The sequence below is a fragment of the Poecilia formosa genome, unplaced genomic scaffold (assembly GCF_000485575.1).
Source record: "Poecilia formosa unplaced genomic scaffold, Poecilia_formosa-5.1.2 Scaffold38, whole genome shotgun sequence".
NCBI classification, from domain to species: Eukaryota; Metazoa; Chordata; class Actinopteri; order Cyprinodontiformes; family Poeciliidae; genus Poecilia; species Poecilia formosa.
The window spans coordinates 3,029,073-3,041,200 of NW_006799977.1; the positions used below are offsets into that span (position 1 = coordinate 3,029,073).

The 12,128-nt window shown below is 38.1% G+C and overlaps 1 protein-coding gene across 1 annotated transcript in view; it reads right to left on the bottom strand.

Annotated features, from left to right (window-relative positions):
• Nucleotides 1-222: 222 nt before the first annotated feature.
• The window catches only part of LOC103137289 (A disintegrin and metalloproteinase with thrombospondin motifs 6-like), an 11,993-nt gene continuing 87 nt past the window's right edge, over nt 223-12,128 (bottom strand). The window contains exons 2-10 of the mRNA XM_007550962.2: nt 10,809-11,009; nt 5,951-6,031; nt 5,615-5,778; nt 5,385-5,511; nt 4,434-4,563; nt 4,104-4,308; nt 3,578-3,754; nt 2,065-2,230; nt 223-992 (exon numbers count right to left, since the gene is read on the bottom strand). Coding sequence (XP_007551024.1) covers nt 883-992; nt 2,065-2,230; nt 3,578-3,754; nt 4,104-4,308; nt 4,434-4,563; nt 5,385-5,511; nt 5,615-5,778; nt 5,951-6,031; nt 10,809-11,009 — 1,361 coding nt within the window. The 3' untranslated portion in view covers nt 223-882. The remainder of the gene's footprint in view (nt 993-2,064; nt 2,231-3,577; nt 3,755-4,103; nt 4,309-4,433; nt 4,564-5,384; nt 5,512-5,614; nt 5,779-5,950; nt 6,032-10,808; nt 11,010-12,128) is intronic.

The window sequence follows — 12,128 nt, forward strand, 5'->3', positions numbered from 1 at the left end:
GTAAGTCAAGTAAAAGCTAACATTAAAATATGATTTAAAATTAAAGGAGCTAATCTTTTTCACTGCAAAAACACAAAATCCAAGTACTTTGGTCTAGTTTCTAGTGCAAATATCTTAGTGCACCTAAAATAAGAAAATTAACTTAGAAGTATAGAAGCTTTAAATCAATAATTCCTAAATATTTATGAAATTGTACTTACTCCATAGATCATTTCACTTATACATGGAAAAATATCTTGCCATCAGTGGCAATGGAACAAGTACTTTTTTCCATCAATATTAATAAAATATTGACTTGAAAGAAGCTTGTATCTAAGTTACTTGTAGGTCAGTTTTGTCTTCTTTCAAGTGAACTAACATATTTGCATCAGAAACTAGACCAAAATGAATTGGTAAGATTTTGTGTTGTTGCAGTGCTGTGGGCACAGATACCGTGAAAATCATTTCCTTTCAAGGTGGATGTTTTAAAAACGTATAACAGGCTAAACATTTAGGCCACTCAAGTAATAAGAAGTGGAGTTTAAGATTACTGAAACCAGTCCCGTAGCCAAAATAAAACGTATAGCACCAAAATATTAAGACAAAGTCAAAGTTTAGAGAGGCAAAGAGAGGGTCAGCTGCTGCCTTCCTCCCTCCTTCCTCTCAGGTTTCAGCGCTGGACCCTCTCCTCCAGTGGAATGATGTTTGGTCCAGAGATTTCAAATCTGGATTATCAGTGAGGAGAGGAAAAGAAAGAACCCCTCTGACTAACTTCAGGATCTGTTTGTCAGCATCGACAGTGGACCCCAAACTTGAACCGACGGAGAAACGGTGAAGGCTGCTGCAGCGAGGCTCAGTGGAAAAGGTTCAGTCTTACTGTTTGACCCCGCAACCGCAGCAGCGTCAGTGTCCCTGGCAGGTCTTACAGCACATCTGTCTGAAATATGGCCGGTTGCAGAACTTGAACCTGAGCACCAGGGGGCAGTACGCCACAGTGCTCACATCTTTACACTCTGCAGAGACAAAGAAGAACCACAGCTTCACTAATGTGTTGGACAATCTGATATTAGCAATTTATCTACTCACCTCGGCATATATAATCTTTTTCAAACTACTAAAAGTCACACAGCAAAAACATTTGTTGTATGCTAATCCTTTTAAAATCTTAATGACAAACTGTTTTTGATAGATTGAGATTTGTAATATAATTTAAGATAAGATTATTTCCTCCTGTAGAAAATGGTTGTTGAAAAATAACAGCCTGTGGATTTTGAGGATGTAGCATTTAAATCTTTGATAAAACCAAAAGCTTCAAAGGGTTCACAAAAGTATCAATCTGTTAAAGGACTTAACATAATCAAAATTAAATCCGGAAGGAGGAAAAACAGAATAAATGCTGCATTTATCTTATCTAGTGTTCACTGGGTCAGGATTTATGGTAGTTCAATTACTGTGGTGGGCACCGCGAAGTAAAAAGAACCAAAAACAATTGTAGCTAACGTGCTTCACCAACCGGAAATTTAGCAGAAGCTAATGCTAAAGTGCTAACTTCAATTTAAATTGCACCTGCCCTTGAAAAACTGCAACCCTCGAGCACAAATATATTTTACGTCTTCTACAACGCTCTTACATACTGTATCTATTATTATATCTTTCTCTCTACCAACAGTTTTCAATTTTGTTCCCTTACGTTTCTTGTTTAAAATTAAAAAAAAAGAGAACGCGAGGAAACTGATCTACTCGGTATTCGCCCCTTTCAAAATAAGAGCATGGATATAAAAGTCTACCTACTTGAAAAACTCTTAACTGCTGATAACCAAAACTTCACCATGGATGTTTAATTTTAATCAACTGATAATCAACTGACACTTATAGCTTTCCCTAAATTTATCGAGGGAAAGCTATAAGTGCATTAAATAATTTCAAAGTTAGCTAAAAATGCTGAGCGAAAAATCACCTTTGCTATTAGCACATTAGCGGAAGTGTGCCCACCACTGTTCCCTGAACGTAATCTGAATAAATAAAAACTCCTCTCGGTTCGACAGAAAGACAGAATATTACCAGCACTGAAATTTGGCCTCTGACCTTCTGGGTTCTCTGAGTTGACGGGCAGACTGGCGTCACATTTGCTCTTGCACTGCTGCATGGCGGCGGGCCGCTGATGCTCCAGACACTCGTTGGATGGCTGGCCAGTGTGGGCCAGGCACTGAACCGAGCGCATCTCCTGACCCAGACCACATCTGGCAGAGCACTGAACCACAAAAACACGTTTCACAGAAAGATAATCCCACCACATCTCAACTTGGTTTCCCAGAAGTTTAATTTAAAAGATAAAACTAACAGTGCTAACAGGAAGACTAGTGGCTAACAGTTAGGCTTAATCCAACAGGTAACAAAGACTTAGGAAGCTTACATATAAACACTTCCTATTTTTTAATTATGCTCTTTAAAAGCTGCAAGCAACTTCCGGCTATTTCTGATAGCTCCTAGAAAGTTAATTTTCTTCTTTCAATGCCCCACAATGATTTACTAAAATGTCAATAATGAAGCATTAAACATGGCTATTTAAGCTACGTAGATTAAATTACTCCATGAGATAAAACAGAGATTCAGTTTATTAAGTAGTTGTGAGAATTTCATAATTCATGAAGTAAAAAAAATGCAGTAAAAAGAAAGAACACCCTCTTTAAGTTCAAGGGTTTTATTTATCAGGAATGGAGACCAAACAAGAAACTGACAGAAGTGACAAAATTTTATTCAATTTCAGTTTAAGCAGCCCTGATCCAGTGACTGCCTGGTTTGAAACTCAAAAATGAATTTTGTTTTCCAAACACTGCACACACCACAATAAAGCTTTGATATATCACTGTAACCACTCTTCAGTTTGGAAGTTGTTACTGAACAAAAAGAGACTCAAAAAGTTAATTCTCAGACAATGAACTATTTTATATGGATAGGTATTTCAAAGTCAAATGTGGGATAATTTGTCAATAAAACAATCCTGATATATTACAACATTTTGGCTGAAAAACAAAAGAATTTAGATGTTGCTATCCTCATGTTTGTAACAGTTTTTAAGTTTATTATATCATTTTCTGTCCCACAGAAAAAAAGACCCATCCTCTTTTTGCTCAATTTTATGTTTAACTTAATTTTAAATCCTAAAAATACTAAAAAAAAAAAACGGCAAATGGCAAATAGTAGATACTGATCTAAACTTATAAGTTGTCTTTTTCTCAAAAAGTCATGTGACATTTGTGTCTGTAAATGAGTTTTATTTGGCTGGCCTGAGAGTAAAAGTGGCTCTTCAGTTTGTACAAGTTGCAGACCGCTGGCCTAGTCCAAGTTCAGACCTTAAAATGATCAAAATGTTGCAGTGGAACCTTAAGACACCAGCTTCAGCTTGCCATCCTCAGTCAGCGAAAGCAATTTAAAGTTAATTTTCTACACACTTACCGGCTTACCCAGGAATCTGTTTGTTTTTGTAAACTTCAGGTTGAATTTACATAAATTTAGAACCTGGTAAAAGAGGGTGTACTTTCTTTAACAATGAACTGAACATTTTGATCAGGTAAAAATGGTGAAGGACGCGTCTCACCTCGCCCCACGGGCCTGTCACCCAGACAGGAGGAGGGCAGCGCTGCAGGTTACAGCGCACCCTGGAGGTCGGGCGGCCATTTTTGGGACACTTTGAGTCTGGCAATGTGTTGCCGCTCTCCCCGCTCTTACACAACACCACTCGGTGTCGGTAGCCGGGACCACAACTGGGTGTGCACTGCATACAGGAGGAAGGAAAACTATGTTTAAACCGACAGGCACAACGGCGGAGAGATGGAGGAGCAGGGAGGTCACTGCGTTCATAAGCATGCAAAAAAATATGAAACTTCATCAGTCCAGCAGGGGGCAGCAGCTGCAACGAAACAATGCAACAGAGTTTTTGTAAAACCTGACATATTAATGTGCAAGTGTAAATTTTGAGGTTATTGTCCTGGCCAATAATGAACTCTTGTTTCATTATTGCAGACAACTGTGTGTTTTTGGGATGGTTCAAAACGGCAACTGGTTGTCTAAAACAACTGCAAAAGTCAAAGTAAACATGCAAGACTGCAAAAACGTGTTTGTACCTCGGACCAGTCCAAGGCCAGCCACTCTGGAGGGCAGCTGTGGTTGCTGCAGGGCTCTGTGAACGAGGGGCGGGCGGAGCTGCAGGCCGAGTCGTCCAGGACCTTCTCCTCCACCGCAGAGATTCTCCTTTTACATAACACCTCCCGAGTGCGCAGGCCGCCGTTACAGCTGCGGCTGCACTCCGACCACTCTCCTGTCCACCAGCTGGAAGCGGAAAGAAACCTGCTGTTTGTTTTTAATATCCTCACACGCTGCTGTCGCATTAAGAGGGAAATGCAAGACAAGTTTTTAACTCCCTCTCATGCAAAGACAAAGTGATCAGGACTCACTTTGGGGAGCACGGCTCAGTGTTGCAGGATCTTCTCTTCTCTTTGGGTTTGCTCTTCTTGTCACAGAAGTGATTGTAGACGACAGAAAGATCCGACTGCCTCTTACACACAACCTGCTGGATCTGTACACCTGACCACAGGTGAGACAGAAAAAATACAACACAATGCCAAAAGAAACACATTTTATCACCCAAATTTCACTGCATTGCACTGCAAAAACACAAACTCTTAGCAAGTATCTGTTTAGTTTCTAGTGCAAATATCTTAGTACACTGGAAATAAGACAAATCTAACTTCCAAGTAACTTTTCAGCAAGATATAAATGTTTGTTTATAGTTAATAACTCTATAGTATCAATAAAAGTACTGGTTCCACTTGCAGATTAATTCACTAACAAGACATTTCTGCCAGTAAGACTGGCATCAATATTCAAGAAGTATTGACTTAAAACAAGCTCCTCTATCTTGCTGAAGAGTTACTTGAAAGTTAATTTTATTTCAAGCATATTAAGATATTTACACTAGAAACTAGCCCAAAATAAATGGTAAGAGTTTGTGTTTTCCCAGTGTACTTGAATTTTCTGTGATAATTGCTCCCCATTTACTCCTATAGCAAAATCAAATCTATTGCTAATTTGTCCAGTGAAGGCAACTAGGAGTTCATTGAAAAGCCTGACCTGCTGATTCTGATTCTGTCCAATCCAATTGCTAAAATCAGATTATTTTCCTATTAATCAAATGCAACCACAATGTCACGACTGTGTGAACAGTTCATAACCTCAAAGCAACCCACATGTGTATAAACGTCAACAAAAAAGTAAAAAGTTGATGTTTTCACTGTTAAATTTCATTTCTTTATTTACATTCAGGTTACGAGTTGATCAGCCAGTGACTGTGTGCAGCCGATAAAACAAATTTAAACATGTATTTGTGTTTTTTCTTGCTCTCCTACCTCCAGCACACAAAGCCGAACAGCGGGACCAGGACGTGTACTGCCAGGCGAAGCCGCTCATGGGATCCCTGCTGACAGGCGGGTTGAAGCGATAGTGGATCCCCTGGTTGTCCTCCCTCACCAGCACCTAAACCCACAAATGCAAAACAGGATTAGATTCACTAATTTCACTTTATCAAATTCTAACTGTGCATCTTTTGAACACTATATTTCTTCTGTCCCAGTCCTACCATGACAATGAGGGTCATGTTTGTTGGGCCCAGAGCTTCTAGCGTTTCTGGACCGTCGGTGGGCCGCCGGTAGTGGAAAATCGTCCCGGCAACGCTGAACCTTCGAGGCGTGTCAATGTTAAGCTTCCCATTGATAAAATACTGGTCGTTTTTGCTCTTCAGGACTGGAACACAGAGAAGAGATCAAAAATACATGCTACAATTTGAAGCAAACTGTAAACACATGAGCAGTGACTTTAAAACCAGTATATTTACCTCTCCAGTTAGAACTAGCATTAGTTTTTAATCTGAATGAGACTTTTTGACAAGTGTTTGTATAAACCATCTTCGACTTACCAAGGTAGTTGAGGGAAATGTTGAGCTCTTGAATGTGGATGAACACTGATCCTTTAGGAATTCTCACCACTTCTTCATAATCTGGGAGCAGAAAACGCCAAAAAAAAACAGAAAAAAAGAGAAAGTGAAATGAAGGAGTTTTATTCACTGTGGACCAGTGTGGTGTTTAACTCTGTGGGACATCAACGTGCTAAGCAGGGGCTTCAGTTTCCAGCTGCATTCCTGGGCAGACATCCTCCAGTCTCTGCTCAGAAACAACGTCTCTGCCAGGACCTGGCTTCTCCCATTTCCCCTCCATTCACTCCATCTGTCTGTCTTTCGTCCATGTTTCTTTTTTTTGCTCATCTCACCTCCATCTCGCCTCACTCTGAGTTTCTGAGCTTCGCTCTGCCGTCCAGCCAGAAGACCAGGTGCTGAAGCACCATAAATAACTCCAACTCACTGGAGGATGACAGAATGAAAAAGCTCGACTGGAATCTAATTCCTTCCAGCGATTCTTTTTTTGGTTGTGAAGCTTTGAGAGGCAAAAGATTTTGGTTTCAGAAAATTTAGCAACACCTCACCACCTATGTGACAGATATGGACAAATTGGGAATTGACATACACTGCAAAAACATCAAGTCTTACCAAATATTTTGTCTAGTTTCTAATGCAAATATCTCAAAACATCTGAAGTAAAACAAAACTAACTTACAAGTAACTTTCAGAAAGATAAAATAACTTATTTTAAGTCAAAAATTGAAAAAGTATTAGTTCCACTGGCAGATTATTTCATCTATAACATGGAGAAAAAGCATCACTATAATTTAAATAATCTGCAAGTGGAAGTTGTACCTTTTAAAATAAATGTTAAGGACAAAGAACAGGGGAAAAAGAAATGCTAAAAGAATCAAAACAGATTGAACTTTTTTTTATGTTTTCTCAAACTAAAAACACAAACTTCACTGCATCACCATGCAGAAATGCAAAATTTTACCAAGTATTTATGTCTAGTTTTAATGTAAATATCTCAGTACAATTGAAATAAGATAAAAATAACTTACAAGTGGCTTTTCAGCAAAATATAAGAACTTAATATAAGTGAATAATTCCTTAATATTGATGAAAAAGTGCTAATCGCACAGGCAGATTTGTCTTTGTTACAATTTAAATAATCTGTCAATGGAACTGGTACTAATCAATAGTAAGAAATTATTTACCTAAAACAAACAACCAAATCGCTCTAAAAGTTTCTTATTAGTTAGTTTTGTCTTATTTCAAGTGTACCAAGATAGTTGCACTACAAATCAGACCAAAAATATTTGGTAAAATTTAGTGTTTTTGCAGTGTAAGTGCATCTATGCTGAGATTGGAGCACAAATAAAATTAAAATAAAAAAAACACAGGAGCATTGGGAAATCTGATCTTTCACTTTTTTCGAACAGGCTGAACTCCAGTACACATTCATGTCATTTTTCTTAGCTTTACAGTGCAGACGCAGTGGTTTGGCTTCATTCTGTGGTCATAAAACTCTCCCTATAGGGATAATGTTATCACTTGGTATGTTAATAATAGAGTAAAGAGGTTTCTGGGATATTCTTGCAATGTAATGCATAGTTTTATACTAAGTTTTGCCTATATGCCTCGCATACTTTTGTTTTTTTTGAGCTTACACTTATATTTACTGCCTTACAGCTTTATAATCTGCACATTGCAGAGTCTATTGGCAAACAACAAAACCAACAAAATAGAAGTGGTTTACTGTAATGCATGTGAACTGTGTGCTTGCATGTCATAATGCAGATGTGTGAGACAAACAAAACGGGAAGCCACACATATAAAAGTTGCCCCAAAACTCTGCTGCAGGTCAAAAACTCCAGAGGGAGACTTTAAATCACTGAAGCAGACAGCAGAGGAGAAGTGTTGGCTGGAGGCTTTTTTGGAGTTGGGAGAAATCAAAAGCTTGCTGTAGACATGACTGAGTGATTCTCCCAGTCATAAATCCTGACCAGTACCAGAATAAGCCTCCAGTCCTGCGCCTGGAGTTTGAGTTTGAGATGAAAAAGCCCTGTGCTGTCATTGTGACCGAGTCTACTTCACTTTGAAAAGTAAAGCTTCATTTAATTTAAACTCACTTTACTGTGCCGCATCTGAAAGATACAGCATTATAAATCGATTTTATTAAAAAGCATAGCTGGATGTTGCAGGATTTTGTAGTTTTTTATTTTTTTAGTTGTGGAGGAATTTCATCCGCTCCTCTTTCCATCCTTGCTTCAGTTTCTGGAGGCTTCCAGACATGGATAGACAATAAATCAATAACAATGTATATCGCCATAGACACCTGATCAATATCAATAGAAAACATGTGACAGAACTCACTAAACTCAAATCCAGAACCACAAGGCATTCTGGGAGATATAGGCAGCCTGGAGAGGCTTAGGTAACCTGTCATGGCTAGTTAAGCAAGGTTAGTGACATTAACTAACTCACCCACTCTTTGGTTACCTAGCAACAACATGTTGAGCAACTTGTGGTTACCTAGCAACAACATGTTCAGTAACTTGTGCAGCAGAAGCTTAAGGTTTCGCCACTCATAGGAGCTTAAAAATAAAAAAAACAACGGTGTGGATTGAAAACTTGATAAAACAGGAAAGGTCATGCCATCAGTTTGGTAGTATTTCAAATATTTAAAACAAAACTAATCAATAATTATTGATATTGATATGAAAGGGTTATACTGTGATACGTTTTGTCAGCCCTACTTCTAATAGAAAGTGACTTTCTTTAAACACCAGCTCTGGCTGCAGATGTTCTGAAAGCTGCAGGGACGTCAGACGGAGGCTGACAGGTTGACCCGGTTCTTGTGGCTTTTACAGCAGGAGTGCATGTTCAGGGTGTGGCCCGCCCCAGAGAATCATGGGAGGGGGCGGTGGGTGTCAACACAAACATGAGCGACTCTGGAGTTGGTGTTGTGGGCAGACTGTCACCTAAAATACATTTGATAGCAGCCGAACCTCAAGCCGCAGAGGTCGGATTTACATGCCGCGTGTTTTTGAAAGTAGCATCTGTGTGTGACCCTTCTGAGTTCGACTCAGGTCCAGTAGGTCGACGTCCTGACAGACACATTCAGGTTCACTGTATTTATTCTAACAAAACAAAACAAAAAAAACAAAAACAAATCAGGTTGCTGGTTAACATCAGTCTGGCAGCTTCTGCCCCACAGTTACCGACGGCAACAGAAAAAGGGGGAGGAGCTGTCAGTTACTGGTTACTATGGTAACCACCAACTGCCAAGAGCGGCATAACAAAACTTAAAACACCAACAAAAGTCTGGAGAAACAACTTATTGACTAAACAAATTAAAATTCAAAGAATATATAAACAAATTTTCACAAACTTCAGATCTATAATATTGTTGAAATAAAACAATATTACGTGTGTGTGATGGTGACGTTGATTCCAGTTTTTAATTACATAATGGCCCTTTATAAACTCGGGAAGTTGTTTGGACAAACAGTTGCTTTTGGTGAAAATCTGTTTTGAGTTTATGCAGGCATAACCACTTCTGAAACACTTTTTAATCAGATTAAAACGTGTTTCAGTGTTGTTTGCATGGGTTAGTGTTAACAATCCACTTTGAATATTCTGATTCATGGCTCGCATTTATGGGATGCCAAACTTTGGAATCTTTTCACTGAAATGTTACAGGACTGTACAGACATTTCTGATTATAAACAGTTGAAATAATTGATAAAGATAATGGCAATAAAGTCATTTGGTATTTCTTGAAGTGCATTCTTCAGAAAACAATTCAAATAAGTCAGATAATTCTTTTTTCAAGATATGTGCAATTAAAATAAAGAAAAATGCAGGTTTCAGAAAAAAACAAGTCCTAAAAAGTGTACAAAAACAATAACAAATGTGAACAGATCAAATCTGAGTTGCAGGACTGAGATTTGTAAAAATAAACAATGAACATATAAACACAAAGAGGTGAGTTGATGGTTTTAGTAAACAAATGTCGCCAAACAGGATCCAGCTTGTTTTGTAAAGCAGTTTCACTAAACATGATAAAGGCGATCAAAGAAGTGTTTCAACATAAAGAAGTTCAAACTCATGTTCGACTGTGAATAGGACTTCGAATTTCAATGTGCAAATATGGATGTTATGTCTGCATCACTGACATGATAATCTTCCTCAGAACTTTTGAAAATATAAACTGTAAGAAGGTATTACAGATACTTTTCATTTTTGTTTTAAAAATGTTTTTCTATTGATTTAATGTACCATTCTAATCATAAATGTCGTGTTTTTATTAGATATAAGCAGAAAATCATCATAATTAACAGAAATAAAGGCTTGAAAACATCAGCTTGTGTGTAATCAGTAAGTTATTTCGCTTAGTGGATTGAATTACTGAAATTTACTAACTTTTAAATGTATCTGACTTGCACATACCTGATTTTAAAGCAAAGTCTGGCCAGTCGAGGTAAAATAATTGCAGAAATTATGATTATTTTGAAATCCTTGCAGTGTTCATTGGCTTCATTTGAAACTTCAGCAAAGTTAAGCCAGTGCTTGTGTAAATACATGATTATGAAAGTATGTTTTCATCCTCTGATTTGCCCAGAATCCATCTCTCCAAGATGCTCTCTCGATCCAAGATAGCAAAAGCCAGATATGCATATTTCCTCAACTACAGACTGTGTTGCATACCTTCAAATGGTGAAAGCTTCCCGTCTAACCTCTGGGAAGATGAACACTTGCTCCAAAGTTGAAATTAAACTGAAATACTTTCTTTTATTTGATTCTAGCCTGGATTGACTATACTTGGATGATGAAAGCAGAAGGATAACAGGTGAAGCGTTTTGATTTCTACCTCCTTCAGGCAGCGAGTCGTTGAAGACTCCCTCCACCGAGGTGCAGCTGCTCCCATCGCCGCCGCAGATCCGACAGCGATCTTCACGCACGTCCGACCCGAGCACACGATCGCAGCCCACGTGCTGCGACAAAAAGACAGGAACGAGTGAGCTGCAGAGGTCAACCGGGGTCACGGGCGGAAGAGGGCACAGTCGGTGAGCTGAGAGGTGTCAGAGGCCGAGCTGACGAATTACCTCCTAATGTCTTCCAGACCGCTTTTTCAAAACACAGAAATATCAGATAGAAAACCCAGATGTGTGCTGCGTGTTTTTTTTGTTTTTTTTTTGTCTGATCCTGAGCAGACACAACGCTCTTTGGTCGCTGAACTCAAGGCTGTCGACATAAATAAATTTCATGATGAGCGAAGCAGGTGGTTTCACTCAAACTCTTAAACAGGGAACAAAACTGAAACTAAACTGTAGAAAACGAACGACGACTGCTCCGATTTCTGTTCCTGCACGCGGCGGCTGGTTGATGCCAGGCAGCGTTAATTTTGACAGCAAATTTAATTTTACTCAAATTTTATTTAGTTTTAGTGGACAATTTATAATAGCATTTAAGCGAACAAAATTATGTATAAAATGTAAATACTTTTTGATCAATTCACTTGAATTAACACAAAATTAATCATGTTATAGCATAATGTTATTGTATGACTAGAAAAACAGATTTAACTTTTTTCCCCAAACATCTATTTTTCTGATCTTGCTTTCAACAGTAACATATTTCAACCAGTTGGCCTGCTCTGCCTGAAAATTGAAAATATAACCAATGACAGAAGTTGCATGAGTGTATTTCACTCTTTCACAATTAATTCTAATTAACTGTGATTAATCACAATTAATGAAAAAGTGTAAAAAAAAAAAAAAGCACCTTTTTCATTAAATGTTTAAGAAAATGTTTTGTCATCTTAAACCAAGCTGTTTCAGATTTTCCAGGCTTTTATATTTAGGATGGCTTAAAATAAGTGATTTTGTTTTAAATGCAAGTTAGAAACGTTAACTATAAACTGGTTGTGCTTCGGTGGAAAGATAATTCGCTACTGCAATATGTGCATACCGCCTTGGTTTTATCTAAATGTTCATTGTATTGATTTTTTAAAGTGAATTTTCCGCTGAGCACTCCAGTTATGGCTTGTTTGGCCCTTCATACTTCATAAAGGATTGTTTCTCACACCTTGTTGGAGAAACAATCCACACAGAAGAAACTCGCAATAAGCAATAAATCAGTTAACTGCATGATAAACTAAAATATCATGCATTTGCATTATAGTTTTTCT